This window comes from Taeniopygia guttata, chromosome 25 (genome assembly GCF_048771995.1).
Source record: "Taeniopygia guttata chromosome 25, bTaeGut7.mat, whole genome shotgun sequence".
NCBI classification, from domain to species: Eukaryota; Metazoa; Chordata; class Aves; order Passeriformes; family Estrildidae; genus Taeniopygia; species Taeniopygia guttata.
The window spans coordinates 4,395,536-4,411,249 of NC_133050.1; the positions used below are offsets into that span (position 1 = coordinate 4,395,536).

At 43.4% G+C, this 15,714-nt stretch overlaps 1 protein-coding gene and 1 long non-coding RNA gene across 2 annotated transcripts; both read left to right on the forward strand.

The window, feature by feature from the left end:
• The first annotated feature begins 7,150 nt into the window (after positions 1-7,150).
• Positions 7,151-9,481, forward strand: LOC140680560 (nuclear pore membrane glycoprotein 210-like). Its single transcript, XM_072918350.1, has 3 exons — positions 7,151-7,156; positions 8,513-8,711; positions 9,288-9,481. Exons 1-3 carry the CDS (start codon positions 7,151-7,153, stop codon positions 9,479-9,481), a joined length of 399 nt encoding a protein of 132 aa, XP_072774451.1.
• Positions 9,482-11,825: 2,344 nt separating this feature from the next.
• LOC140680639 (uncharacterized) lies at positions 11,826-13,214 on the forward strand. The gene is made up of 2 exons (XR_012051993.1): positions 11,826-11,958; positions 12,923-13,214. It is a non-coding gene; the product is annotated as an uncharacterized lncRNA (long non-coding RNA).
• Positions 13,215-15,714: the final 2,500 nt, after the last annotated feature.

A 15,714-nucleotide genomic window follows, 5' to 3' on the forward strand; every position in this document is an offset into this window, starting at 1 on the left:
GGTGGGAACATCAATTCAGTACAGAGTTCAGAAACAGAGGCAATGGAAGATCACAGGTTTGTTCTATTCTCATTTATTTTTATTTTTTAATGCTTTGTGTGAATTTTTAACAGCTGAGAAATTTTTAATTGTGTTTAAACTACTATGTTAATGTTTAATACTGTTTTCCTAAGGCACACAGTGATAGAGCTGTTTAGTTCTTTCTGTCAAAAAAATTGTGACTCTTAAGAATATACTCTTGCAGATTTGTCAAGGATGTGGAGACAAGGGTAACTTAAAATGAGAGCTAACACTGTGATTTTAGTTGTTGACAGTCACTAAGGAATTGACTGACTTTCTTGCTTAAATCAAATTTAGATTAGTAACTTTTCTAACAGAAAATGTTTTATTGGCAAATGGGTTTGCTCCACAAAGTGAAGCCTTTATAAATGTGGGTTATCTGGCTTTATGCCCATTTCAAAATGCAGTGCCTTGAGTTTTCTCTCCTTTTTTCCCTTCTGTCTTTTTATTTTGTTTGAAGCTGGAAATCACTTGAATGTTAGGTCGAAATACTGAGATGACATTAGTTGGGAATTGCAGTTTCACAGACATACAATTTGCCAAGAAACTCGTTTTGTGTGTGTGATGTCAGGACAGAAGTGCTATTTTTACAAGCCACTAGAAGTATTGATTTCGTATGTGCACTAGGCATCAGTAAAAAGTAATCAGCAATAATTAGCAGCAGATAGCCACTGCCACACCTGCTTTTATTGTTTCCTATGTTTTGTTTCACGTCCAGAAACAGCAATGCCATCAGAGCAGTAGGAGCTGCAGCTCCAGAACAACATCCTCCATCCCAAGGGACATCCCTCCCCACCAGTTGCCAAGCTGGACCAGGCAACATCCACTGTGACTACGTTGCAGCAGGGCCAAACCAACCTCATCCTGGTGCACAAGAGTATCCTTTCTTGGGAACGCTTCTCCAGCCACCACTCTGTGGCAGGAGACAAGCTTTCCACCCTTGGCAACACGGAAGGATCAAGTTATCCTCATTTGTGTCGAGTCTGGAAATCAGGAGCTGTGGAAAGCAGCACTGCTGTGAATTCAGTCTCAGCACAGCTGTCTGATGCCTTGGAATGCTTTACCAAATTAAGTTGGCAAAAGATCACTTAAATCATGTCTGTTCCCCTCAGTCACTGTAGAAATGTATGGGGCTTTATTTAATGTTTACATTTCAGTCCTTATATTCTCTAGTGAGATCTCTCCAAAGTGCTCGCTGTCCTGCAGTGAAGTGGGGAGAATGTTTATTTGCAGTGCACACTTAGCTTTAGAATAGCCAAAGAGGCTTGAGGAGTGCCAGGAGAATGCTGCTCTTGGCTTGTGCTGAACCATGTGTTCCTTGACTGAGCCGCAGGTATCCGCACGCAGGGTGTGTCCTGGCTGCCCAGCAGCACTGTCTGTGTGGTAGCTCCTGCATATTTGGGTTGGTACTGCTGCAGTCTTCTGATTGAATAATGCAATTTCTGGCCTTGTTTCTGTGATTTTCATGCTGTATCTCCACGCTTCCGTTCAATGTTAGCTTTCACAGAAAAGGAATTTTATTCATAAAAGTAGCTCAATGTGAAATAGGTTTTATGTACTTTCTTTTATCTCTGTAGTCAGCAGTTTAAAATAATGAATGTTCATCTGCAGAGTGTGGGCACCAGAAGCAAAATGCTTTTCTCCATTAGATAAAGAGGCTGTTGTTTTGTGCTGTTCAATATTTCCTGTTTTGCAGGATTTACAGTTCATCCAGGTGACAGATGGGTCCTGGAAACGGGCAGACTTTATGAAATTACAGTTGACATGTATGATAAATCAAGCAATAAGGTGTATTTATCTAAGTTGAAATGTTTAGATACTTTTCTGTGACTGTCTCCTAAATCCTGACTTGCTTTGGAATTGAGTGATTTCTTATTTACATTGAGACAGGACAGTGCAAAGCTTGTTGTTTCTTGCCTCTTCATTTTTTCATTTGTTTTGTTGTTGTTACTTTTTAAAAACAAAGCACTCTGGGTGATTCATGTGAAGTTATTGGAGTCTGAAGTGCTGTAGAAAAAAAATGGAACTTGGGCAATGTCTTTCAGGTTGGATGGGGCTTGGAGCAACCTGAAATCACCCAGTGCCACCCCTGCCATGGGCAGGGACACCTTCCACTGTGCCAGGCTGCTCCCAGCCCCAGTGCCCAGCCTGGTCTTGGACACTGCCGGGGATCCAGGGGCAGCCACAGCTGCTCTGGGCACCTGTGCCAGGGCCTCCCCACCCTCACAGGGAAGAGCTTCTTCCTTAATTCTATATACTAGGTACCAAATACACATAGTTCTTAAACTGCAGAGGAAACGAAATTTAGATAATTCAGTTGCAACAAGAAAAATTTTATTGAATTACTGCTTTTGAGAGTATTTGATCTAGGGGAATATTATTTTATTTCCCCATAATTGCTTTTTGGGATACAGATCTGAGTTTGAGCTAGAGCTTAGTAGTCTGCCTTTGAGACAGTATATTCATGTGTTCTTTTGTGTTGAAGAAGGAAAAAATTAGAAAAATACTGTAAAATATGAACTACTTAGTGGTATAAATATAGGTACTTTCATGTTAAATTACATTTAACATGAAATTTAAAAAGAAACTTTCTGTGTAGTTAATGTCTCTAAAGGTAAAATCTTACTGAAAGACTGAAACTTCCACAGGGAGAGTTCTAATCAGTTTCAGCAGTGTGTCTTTGAACTGTGTTATTAAACAGTTTGCTTACTGACTTCTTGTTGTATGTTTAGGGCTTTCTGTCCTCCACTGACGTCAGTACCTGTGGCAATTTCTGTTTCATGTTTTGGTTTTAGAATATCCGAATTACTACAGAGCTGTCCGGAGAACACTTTGAGGTGCTGCAGTCCTCTCTGAATGGGTCCTATCATTATGTGATGGCTGTAAAGGCAGGTCAGACCACAACTGATGCTGCACTGACATCAGTAGTTGACCAGGTGTGTCTTTGTGAAAACTCCTCTGCTTCACTGGCAGGCCTAAAATTAATTGAGCTGTGCAGTAGTGACTTCCTAGCAAAAGGAAACCTAAGAATTACGTGGGTCTGAGCTGTCTTTGAACAGATTAAGAACCAAATTCTAAAATCCTTTCTTCATGAAAACTGTCAGTTGAGTCAAAAGAGGATTTGCTTAAATTAAAGACTGTGAGATTTTGCTCCCGAGCATGTGGCAAACTCCTGTTAGGGCAGTGGTACACGGCACTGATTTCTTTTCTTGGGGCAGATCCTTGTGCTGGGCAAGGGGCCTCTCACAAGGCTGAGGGAATTTTACACTTTATTGTGGTAGGATCATCACTCATACCCTGACCTTGTTCTGCAGTCAGTTACATCGGGGAAGTTTGCTATCAATTGGTAAGTGACCTTAAACTCTGGAATGACAATTTGCCAAATGTATCAGCCTGCACATTTCTCCAAATTAATATTCATTAACTTTCTGCTGGTTGGGCAGGCTGCTGAATGTATGGCTAACTAGGGCACGTGGTGTGGAAGTGAATTGCTTTTGCTTGAAAATTAAACACTTGAACCCATTTGCTGTAAAATCAATTTAGTGATTCCTTGAGCAGGATTTAGTAGCTCCTTCAATGTGATACACCTCAGTCATTTTCTGTGTCAGAGATGTTCTCTTCAGTGGAAGAGCATCCCTTGAGAGTTGTTCTTCCCTCAGAACTGCAGCAACACTGTGTTGTGCCAGAGGGTCGTAGCACTGCAGTGACAGCAGAGCTGTGAAGGCCAATGTTTGGGAGGGAGGGCTGAGCAAGGGCGCTTTCAGGCTGAATTTTGTACACAGTGGGATGAGCAAAGAGTAAATATAGGTGTTGAGCCTCCAGATTGGTTCTCCAAGGGAGGTCTCAAAATAGGAGCAATGAAAGAGTATCTTTTTTCTTGCCTTTTAAATTAATGTGGGCACCTGGATCTTCATAACATCAGCGCTCATTTAGTACAGTGGCACACCTTGCTGCCAGGAGCTATTTGCTCACTAGGAGCTCTGTTCATAAGTGGTCCTAAATAGTTTTCCTTCCTCTCTGAGGTGTTTTCAAGGACATGTCTGTACCTAAGGACTAAACATTAACTCTGGGAAGCTCTGCGGTGCCATTTATAACACCGTGGTTTTGCACTTTGCAGGATGGAGGTGTTCATACCTTACCAGTTCCAGTGAGAAACCAGCAGGATGTGGAGATCTATGTTCCAATATTGCTTGTACCCAGCATTCTGATGTTTCCTTGTCAGCCAAAAGCAGGAGCCTACCAGTACACCATCCAGGTATGCCAAAGAAGTACCCAGCTGCTGGGTGTGTAACTCGGGCAGGCACACTGAGGCCTGACACCACTGAGCTAGGGCTGACTGTGGATACTTCAGGCACAGTGGCATCCAAAATGTAACTTGGAGGAACTTCATGGGACGTTAGTTACAGGAGTTAATAAACAGTTTTAAAAAAGCACCAAGAAACCAACAAACATAAAATCCCACTGACTTCTACCTCTTGTCTTCCCTTCCTCTCTCCCTCATGCATGCACCACACACCTATGCCTGGAATGGTTGGGAATTCCAGGAGCATCCCATATGCAAAGATCCACAGCAATCATTAGAGGCTGCCCTTTGCTGGCAAGGATGGGAAATACGAATGGGAGTGTGAAGTGACTACAAAGAAGGGCATGACAAGTTTAATTAGCATCACTCTGCCAGCCTTGGACATCAGTATTCCTCACTGGCCACACGCCTTGTGCTCCTAATACAAAGTTCCAGGGAGGCAAAGGCCACAGCTTATTTACAGAAGGGATGATTTCCATGTTTACTAGGTGTGTCTTTGCTCCCAAGTTGTCGGTTATTCCTTTTGCTTCATGAAGCAAATGGTTTGTATGCCAGTATCCAGTATCTCCAGTCCAAGTAGGGAAAAGAAAGTTGTGCTTTCTCAGCCCAGACTCTTATCCCAGGCCAGTGATACCCAGACCCTGCACTCAGGTGTTGGATGCACAACTCCTACCTCTCCCTTTTGGCATAAAGTAGTGCTCAGTGTCGGATCTGTGTTAAGTAAACTATATGCAAATAGGCAGCAGGACACTTGGTGCCAGGCTCTTCTCCCAGGTAACAAGGGATAGGATGAGAGGAAACATCCTCATGTTTAGATTGGATATTAGACAAAGTTTTTTTCACAGGAAGAGTTGTCAAGCCATGGCACAGGCTGCCCAGGGCAGTGGTGGAGTCACCATCCCTGAAGGGCTCAAAAATTATGGGGTATGGGACCTGAAGACAGTGGTGGACTTGATAATCTCAGAGGTCTTTTACAGCCTTTCTGATTCAGTGACTCCATGGAGAGAATCAATCTCACAGGATTAAATTGCATTCTCCAGTGTAAGTCTAAGGGCAGCTACACTGAGTTAAGCCCTGCATAACTCTACTTGTCTGTTCTGTGGGATTAGTTTGGTTTACTTCATGCTATTCCTGACCACACCAGCAGAGTGTGGTAAAAATTCTTAGTACTAAATCTGCATTTGCAGTACGTCATAATTCTGCTGGAGTTTTCCCAGTAAAGGAAAGGAAATGTGGTTTTGTTTCCTACCTCTTTCACGGTTCTGTTCTCACCTTATCTTGCATATATAATGAAGTATTTCACTAGAGAACATTCCTTCATGGTACTGCAATAATTTTCTCGCTGTTCTTACTTTACTCTGATGTTTTTCTATAAAAACATAGAAACCTTTTTCTCCCAAGATTTAAATTTTGCTGAAACTGAGACCTTTCTTCTGGTCTCTAGATTCCACAATACAACTGGTCAACAGCATACACACAGCTCAACTGTTCCTGCCTCTCCATCAGAGTTTGCCTCCCACTGCATAGCTTCAGTCAGGCTATTTCAAATGGGTGAATAAAGTTTTTCTGAAAATAAATTGAAAGGGATTTTTGGATCTAGCCAAATTCTGTTTATAGCTGAAGTAACTCGCTCCAGAAGGTACCAGAATGCCTGGCAGGTTTTCCTTTGGCAGCTGTCTGGTTTGTTGGGGGTTGCTGTGTTCATATTTGTGCCAATGAGATGGTTTCTGTTGCCCTCCTTCGGCGCACGCATGAGAGGTGCAGTGCAGCTGTGCGAGGTGGGCACCTGGAGGTTCCTGGGGAGGGCACTGCTCCCAGGTAGCAGTGTGGAGCTCCCTGCCAGGCTCTGGCTAATGGTGAAGCTGCATGGGGAGCTGCTTTACCCTTCCTCTCCTCAGTGCATACTGACTGTCAGAGACAGAAAGTGTAGTGAGGCGTCTGGGGTTTATGGCAGGGACCTGAGTCTTCATAGTTATTAAGAATTGGGTATTTCTGTTTTATGTTTTCTGCTCATCTCCCTGTTTCAGCTGAAACACCTTTACAAATATGCTGAGCCCTTGGATTCTTTCAGCCTTTCTCACCACATCCCATGCATCTCCTGTAACACACCTCTGCCTGTTTATTTGTCTGTGTCCTTCTGTAATCAGATTGTGCATGTGCTCCGAGAAAGGAAGAAGGGAAATGACCCTCCTCTTCATTTTCTTTTTTTTCTCTTTCCCTGGTAAAAATTACTAGTTAAGCTCCTGCATAATTTAGATTTGTTTGTTTTCCGCACTGTCCCTCTAGAGAAGATTTATCACCTTGTTCATTTTTAATTATGAAAAAGGTTAAAGGAAATGCTGAGGAAGTTAAAGAAATTAAAACAATACACATTTTAAAATGGCTCCAGTGTTCACCTGTGTTTTACTGTGATGGAATATTTGACATTTGTTTTGGTGTGTGAAAGAAGCTGAAATTAAAATGAAAGGTAGAAATCTTCTCATCTCTCTATTGCCTATTAAGTTCTGAGGTGTTATTTTATTTGTATGTCCTATTCTCAGTGCATTCCTGGTTTTCACACAAGATATCCAAAGCTGTGGAATGTGAAAACCATGTACTTGATTAAATATTTGAAAGAATTTTCCCTCTGTATTTCAGACTCAGGGTGGAAGTGGCAACTTCAGCTGGTCCTGTTCTAACCAGGCAGTAGCCACAGTGACAGTCAAAGGAGTGCTGAGCACGGGGAGCGATGCTGGGGTCAGCATTATTCAGGCGTTCGACGTGCGGAATCCGCTGCTTTATGGCGAAATGAAGGCAAGAGATTCATTGTTCAGTGATTGTTCTTGAATGTGGCTTTTGGAAACAGCAAAGGCACTGAGAATGCCATAGGCAATCCCCTTCCATTTCCTGCCCTGTGGCAGGTTAAGTGATTTGTTTCACTTTGTGCTTTAGGGAATCCAACCCTGTTCAGTGCATTAACTTGACTCCCATTTTTGCCCCTTCCTGATTTCCTTGGCAAGCCTTTTTTCCTGCTGGAAGTTTTAAGTGCAAGAAGGAAATGGTAATTAACTCCTGGCCTGGCCATCTAGGCAGACAAGCCAAACTAAAAATTCATTCTGTAGGGTGATAGGTGGGTGTTCTCCCTTGATACCAAAGGGTGACAGTTGTTATCGGGATGTACGAGGAAATTTCTGTCTGGAGAAGTACCTGAACTGAGCACCATGCTGCAGACAGACTGCAAATACCCGAGTTGGCCAAGAAAAAACAGTACTTTGGGAAAATTAGGAGAAAATGGCAATAAAAAACATAGCTCCCAAGAGGGATTTTGTGGTGTCTCTGTAGACCATCCCCTGTTCTTAGGTCATTGTGGTCAGTGTGTGTGGTTTGGAGTGAGGAGAATGCAGGAACAGTACATCGGGTGGCCCCAAAGGGAGGGGTGTGACATTAATTAAAATCTGTTCAGAATTTAGCTTACACACTCGCTCTGAAATAATTCTCTGAACAGCCTAAGATGCTGCTTTTTAGCAGCGCAACAGTTACCAGCTGGAGACACAGGGAGGAAGATTTTTTCAGCTTAAACTTCTTATCCTCAAACATAAGTCAAAGCCTGAAGACAGCAAGAAACCTTCTGACCATGCGAGCTTTCAGAGCAGTGTATTGCACAATCTGAATAGGTTATTTTTGAATGCTTTTTTTCCTGTGTTAGGAGCTGCTTTCTGTGTGGAACAGCTCTTCAGAGTTCTGTTTACTGACCTCAGTTTTTAGTAGTAGTAGTTTTAGGAGTAGTTAATACACACAGATTACAGCTTTAATTCTGTCCCATACAGTTTGGTATCCTGAAGCCATTTGCAGAAGATTAAGTAGTTAAGATCCTAACACAAGACCTTAACTTAAGATCCTTAACTTAAGTAGTTAAGATCCTGCAAATAAAAGCTGTGATTGCTATGAAATCTCTGGTCTGAGGTAGATTCTTTAATGGACGCTAAACCTCTCCCAGGTGGTGATGATACCCCCTGGCGATAGCACACAACAGTCCACACTTCAAAGTCAGTAAAGCAGAAGAGAGAATGACAGGAGCAGCAGTAAAAGGGAAGCTCACCAAGCTGCTGTGGGCTTGGGCTGGCGTGGAGCAGAGCAGTGACCCAGCCTGTCCCTGTTCCTTCCCTGCAGGTGTACGTGAGCGAGCCCAGCGCCATGGAGTTCACTTCCTGCCAGGTGGAGGCACACGTGGGGCAGGTGCTGGAGCTGCCCCTGAGGATCAGTGGCCGGACCAGCGTGGACAGGGGCGAGCTGGTCCCCCTGAGCGACTGCTCACAGCTGGAGCTGGGGGTGGAGCTGGAGAACCCTGGCGTGTTCAGCCCACTTGAAGGTGCTTTAACTCCCTCCCTGGTTTGGAAGTTAAATTGGTGACAGGTCACACCTCTCCCAAGTCACCCTTTTCCCTTAAATCACTGATTCATAGTTCTGTACAGTATCCCCACAGAACTGCCAACCTCAGAGGGGAGGGGAACCGAGTAGTTTTATTTTGAGGATAGATTTGCTTTTTTATGCAGAATGGTTTGAGTTGGAGAGACCTTAAAAGTTCTTCCAGCCCCACCCTCTGCAATGGGCAAGGACACATTTCACCTGTCCCAGGCTGCTCCAAGGCTTGTCCAGCCTGGCCTTGGCCACTTTTAGGGATCCAGGGGTAGCCACAGCTTCTCTGGGCACCCTGTGCCAGAGCCCTACCACTCTCTCAGCCAAGAATTCTTTTCCACTATCCTATCTAAACCTGTTCTCTTTCAGTTTGATGCCATTCTCCCTTGTCCTGTCCCTACATATCTTTGTAAAAAGTTCTCTCCATCTTTCTGGTAGGCAGCCTTCAAACAGCTGTGTTGAATTTGATGGACAAGCCTGGGCATTTCTTTGCAAATAAGCTCTTGTATATTTTTAATTTATCTGACAGGAAGACTTAAGCCAACTGCTGATTTTTGCAGTGGAGTGAGACTGAAGGCTGAATTTCAGGGGTACACCAGGCTGGTGGTTGTGTACACCCACGGGCACGTGCGCCTCAGTGCCAGCATCGCCATCGCCGCTTATCTCCCGCTGAGAGTGAGTCTGCTTCCTCTGCTCCTGGAGAGATCCAGGATCCAGCACTGAAGAACCTTTACATGAGAGGGAGCAGGTTATGCAAGGAATAGGTTTGAAAAACTGAGGTGGGTGGGTTTACATTCCACCACTGGCTGGTTCAGTGAAGAAAATAAGAAAGAAGCTGAGTCCAGGGTCAGTAGATGGAAATACAGAAGAGGCTGCTTTCTTATTTTCTTGCCTCATCTGCAGAAGCCTAGCACTGACTGCAGGCTGAAGTCTTGAGTATTTCACCATAGCTTTCCCTCAATATGGAAAAAATGTTAGTGCAAATACTACAGATTTGTGTTTATAATGAATGTAATGTGATGTTGTGAAACAGAAACTGGAAAGGTTTTTGTGCACTAAATGTCAGGTTAACTGCTGTGGTGGTGAACAGCACAGGCTGTCCCAGGGATGCACATCAGTGCAGAATTTGTTAGACAGGTTTGAAGTAAAACTTGTGTAGGAGAATAACTACACACACAGAATTGTTCTGGAGAGAGCACTGGCAAGTGAAAGTACAATTTGACGTAATTTCATCCATTTTAAATACTTCTTTAAAAGTATAGCAGAATACTATCTCTCAGTGCTCATAAAAATATATTAAGGATCTCCCTTTTGCTGTAATTCTTCATGAGAGAGATGTGATTAAAATGCAGCTAAAACTTGTCTTTGGATCCGTTGCTTCCTTTGAATCTAATCCAGCTGGACAGAATCCTTGTGGATTTTGGTGCAGCTCTGTTTTTCACTAAGTGTGCTGACAAACCACTGCATGGGAGAAATCACAGTCTTATCCAAGTAGAGCTGTTCCATTCAGAAGGAGGTTTATTTTGCAGAGCACAACCAAACAGTGTACATAGATGATTAATTTTCAATTAATTAATTGATTACAGGCTATTGATCCACCATCAGTCGCTTTAGTGACTTTGGGTTCCTCTAAGGATATGTTGTTTGAAGGAGGACCGAGGCCATGGGTCCAAGAACCTTCCAAGTTCTTCAGGAACGTTGCTGCTGAGGATGCAGAAAGCATTGGCTCCTCTTTACTTGAACTTCCCACACCTGGAAACAGCAACCAGCACTGGGTTAGGGTGCTGTGCAGGAGCCTGGGAGAGCAGGTGAGTGCCAGAAGGGCTTGCTGTTGCCCTCCATCAGGTGCTGAGAACTGGCTCCAGACAGATTTATGGTGCCATATGCCTGTTATGTAGCTAGATGCTTTTATAATGAGCCAGTAAAGAATTTGGCTAAGTACCTTGTTTATGCATTTTGATGCAGATTTTAGAGTGAGCATTTCACAACATTACATTAAAAGTGGTTTATGATGGGTTTTTTTCAGTATAAACCCAAGTTGTGGAAGCCTTATGTTGTGGGGTGCATTGAACATCCTAATGAGTGCAGGTTCATTTTACATGAACAGGATCAGAGCAGAAGGTTACTGAGCAGGCTGACTCCTCTGTCTGACCTGCTCCTCTTAACTGTGTTACCTTCCAGTGTAATTCTGTTTATTCTAACAAATGGCAGCCCCAGGAATTGACTGCTCTACTCTCTGTGCAGCCTTGGTGAGCATGACTGTGCTCATTTTCCACTTGGTTTTGTTCTCTGCAACATACAGAAGTGATTTCTCCTGCTTTATTCACCCTCCTCAGCCCATGAAGCTTTTAGCTTCAGTATAGTATTCTTCTGCAATTCTGCAAGGCTTAAGCATTTTGGTTGGGCTGCCAAGTTCCACTGATTTCCTCAGTGGACACTTTGCAAAGTGGAGCTGTTCCTGTCAGTGCAGATTCCAAAGGAATGGGCCTTGGTGTTGATGTGCAAGTCTGTGCAAGGCTGGCTGTCCCCAGCACATCACACCTGCGTGGCTCTGCCCAGCACCAGTGCGTGCGGGGATGGGGCAGGTGACCAGAGCTGCCTCAGCCTTCTCTGGTTTTATATCCACTTCACTTTGCTGAAGGCTAAAAAAGGAATGTAAAATAAAAGATAAGATGTTTTTAAATACACTGAAGTGACTATAAATGTTGCCTTTGGGCTGGTCTGTTCTCACTCTGCAAGAACACCTGCTGTTTCCTTTCTCAGTTACATGAGATTTGTTGTTTGAATCAAATTTGATAGTCATGAACATGAACACCGAGGAAAGAGTTCCCAGGAACAGTACTTTCGTAGTGATAAAGAATTGTTCTTGAGGTGTGCTCCCTCTTTTGCATCTTCCTGTGTCTTAATAGTGCTGTAAATCCCCAAGCACTGTATTTTTGCTTTTCATTCTGATATCACAGTGTAACTGAGACCTGTGGAAATACAGCATGCCTGAACTAAACTCTTTCCTCATTTGCTGCTTTCAGGTTATTACCTTAACAGTTGGGAGCAGCCCCACAGACACCAGCCCTTTCCCAGTGGTTGAGCCCACTGCCGTGAAGCTCATCTGTGCTCTCCCTTCCCGGCTGGCTTTGATTCCTGTTTATGGCAGCCCTCAGCTTGCTCTCTCCTGCCCTTTGCTCCAGCAGAGCAAGCAACTGGTAAGCCCGGGAAGTGGCAGGAGAAGAAGGTGTTCTTACAGCTGAAAAATCAGTGTTTGGAGCTCCATGTGTGAAACATGGCAGCTGCTGCAAGAGGAGCAGTAACTGGTGCTGTGGCCACACTGTGCCCTTGGGGGCTCCTGCACAGAGCAGGCTGTGGGAGTCCTGCAGTAAATGGACAATAGATATGTGTAGATTATCAGGCATAAGGAACTTTGCTATTCTGTTTTTCTTGCTAACGGGTGTTGCCACATGTTGGCTGCTGAGTAAGCCACATTTTGTTGTGTTAATATTCCCCGGCAAATGTAAAAGTCATCCTCCTTCCCTAAAATGAATCATTTTAAAGAGCTTCTATGTAATAACAAGAGGAGATGGAGACTTCTGTGTATTGTTGGCCACCCCAGAGCTCACCTGCTTTTCTGTCTCCATTATGTGTCAGCTTACCTTGGTGCACTGCTGTTGCTAATGCATTTCACCAAAGCAACACCAGAATTTTGAGCTTTAACAAACAGCGCTGTTTGTCATCATTTATTTGAATTTTAAAAACAATTTCATTGAGCTGTGGTTCAATTCTGTTGTTGTTGGTTTGGGGATTTGTTTTTTTTTTTAAGGTAATTCACTGGCTAAAAAAACCCCAAACCCATGCTCCAGTAAAACCCCCTTAGAGTTCAGAGATTCACAGAATGCTCTGAGTTGGAAGGGATCATAAGGATCATGGAGTCCAACTCTAAATGGCCCATACAGGACTTGAACCTACCTGGTGTAAGCAGCAGTATGCTCTGACCAGCTGAGATAATCTCAGGGCTGTTGGAGCACAGCTGAATGCCTTGCACTTGGCTCCTTTTAACAAACGTTCCTTATGCATTGATGTTGTACAAACCTCATGGAACTCAGCATATGTTTTCTTTAATGATTAAAAAATCCGGTTGTATCGGTTCAGTTCAAAATATTCCTTCTTTTTCAGGTTCCTGTTTCCAATTACCACAATCCAGTGCTGGATTTGGCTGCCTATGACCAGCAAGGCAGGAAATGTGATAACTTCAGCTCCCTTAGTATTGTGTGGGAATCCACAAATAAGGCCATTGCTCGTATTGAGACGGAGCTGCCAATGGAGCTGACTCTGAAGGAGGAGGGCAATGGTCAGAAGAAAATGGAGGGTATGAGTGGGCTGAAATGAGCATTTCTTTGTTTGACGGTCCAGATTAAATCTGTTTGGCAGTGTCTCATCTTGATTAAAGAAATTACTGTAATCTGCAGTCATACTTCAGTTTAAGGTCAATGTGCACTTTTTAGTGTGTGCTATTAAAGAGAGGAGAAAAAAGGAACCAAGTCCAATGTCTAGAACCTGTCTTGAGAGAGAAAGTTCTTGTCTGATGCGAATGAGCCTAGAGGAGCTGAATATATTTCTCATCTTTGTTGCATTCTAAGCTTACAAACTGTGGTAGTTGACCATGCATTTGGAACTGCTGCCATCTCTGCCACTGCCACTGGATTCCAGCAGCCCCACCTGAAGGCAGCCAGAGCCCAAATACCGGTAACAGTACCTGGGGGGATTTGCCATTTCCCTGTGGTCAATGCCCAGTGGTCTGGTGGCTTTATTTCCTCCACACACAGTACTGTACAAATCAGGCAGCTCCCTGGTGCAGTCCGGTTCATTCTGCAGAGGTTTGATACTGGTTCATGGTTTTCCTGCTTTCCTCTGCACTAGGTGCTGCTATCCAAATCAAATTTGTCCAAGTCCTTGGGAGTTTTTTAACCATCTGAACAAGGGCATTGCAGAGAAGTGTTTCAGTTGGTTTTGTTTCAGTTTAGGGTTTTTTAATGAATTGGTGACTCTCTGCTGCTTGTCCTTCATTAAAGCAGCCATGTGCTTCATGCAGCTGTCACTGGGAAAGCAAATGGATTATTGCCCCTGCAGAGCTGGGTGGGAAAGTTCTGCATGAGCAAAGCAAAAGCTGACTGATTCCTCATATGGACCATGTGTTAGTCTGGGCTCTTGTGGGAATCCAGGGCTTCCCTCTGGCTGCCCTGGCAGGTCTGGGACTCTGGCAGGGGTCAGGAACCCCCCTATACAGAGCCCCAAGAGACACTGTCTGTGATCTCTGTCCATGGAGAGGAGTTTTCAATCTTACAGGATGAATTACAAGCTCTGAGTGTTTGATATGAGTAATAATTAAGTGTGACACAGGTGCAAAAGTAAAATTTTAGGTTTCTAAATTAGGGGTTCAGAGGGGACAAGATAGAGAAAATTAGGTGTGTCTTGTCCTTTTCCTCCTTCTTCATGCCCTCCATGTTTCACTGTAGTGTTGGCATTTTTCTATTGGTTTAGGCTAGGGACACGCTGTTCAACGTAGATAATAGATATTGGCACATTATTATAAATATAGTACACGTAGTTTCTGGTATATAATGTTTGTAACATCCCACTGAGGGGCAGAGCCCCACACGCTGCCCTGCAGGACAGACCTGCGGCAGGGCAGCAGAACATGTTAGAGATAAGCAAGAATAAACAACCTTGAAACAGCACAGACGAATTATGGCTTCTTCTTTGGCAACGGGGCAGAAAGACAGAGACTTTCTACAATCTCGGAATCACCAATACCCACAGATTCCGACAGGCTCTGACTGATGCTCTCTTTTTTTTTTCCTGATGCCAGCCATAAGCACAGGCTCTCATTTTACAAGTCATTAGCCACTCCCTGAAATACTTAGCTAGGGAAGAAAAACAGTAAAAGGTAATGATGATGAACAAAGAGGGCAGGTGTAAACAGCTGGCAGTTTTCTGTTTATGTCACTTTTGTAAACTGAATATAAGGGCAGGTTTCAGCCTGTGGAATAACCTGGCATGTGCAATAACTGACTCTTAAAATATTCTGCTTCCTAACTGGAATGTCTGTTTAATCTTGTTAGCAAGATTTAAGTGGATTTGAACAATATGCAGTACCTTGAAAACATACTTGAGGCAAAAAGTTAAATATGCAATGAGCGGTTACAGGATTTAACTCAAAGCAGGTAGCAGATGGGCACCAGTAATGTGAAATACTCTGTGGGCCAGGTTCTTCTCAGCTTGGCCCAGGTGTGGCATCTGCTTAGTAAATTCTTTGAGAGGTGATCTTTTTTGCCACTTGGTTCTTGACTTTTCTGTGAGGTTTCCACTCTTCTCATGTTGGGAAAGCATGGTGCAGATGTATGTCCCCTGAAAAATTTGACTATGGCTTAATGAGAATTACCGCAGAGACACAGTTACTTTGCTGCTGAAGTTATTTGCGATATTTGGTTGTGTTTCTTTTTTTTTTTTTCTCTCTTAGAAATTGAGCTGTAATATGGATACTTGATGTTCTACAATAATTTTGTAGTTCACTGTGCTCTGCTTTGTTAAACCAGTATTATATATTCTTTCTTATTTTCCGAAATAATTAGTAAAGAGGCTGCTCTAAACTTTGCCTTGAGTTCAGAGAACACTGGCATATTCTTAAGTTCTATTCTCTGTGTTTAAATTTCGGAGGACTCTGTAGATGTTAGTCCTGCTGCACTTTGTGGGCTCATGAATGTGTTGTTTTTTTCAAATGAGGTGACCTGGGTGCATTTTTCAAGTACATCAGCAATGGGCTGCTCTGTTCTGCTTTCAAACCTGCCCATTCTCCTTTCTTGCAGCCAAAAACACAAACAAAAACCTAGTAGATGGGATATTAAGATGTCTTGACTGTTGTTCCATGTTTAAGTGGAACACCCTATTATGTCATTAGGGAAAGATCA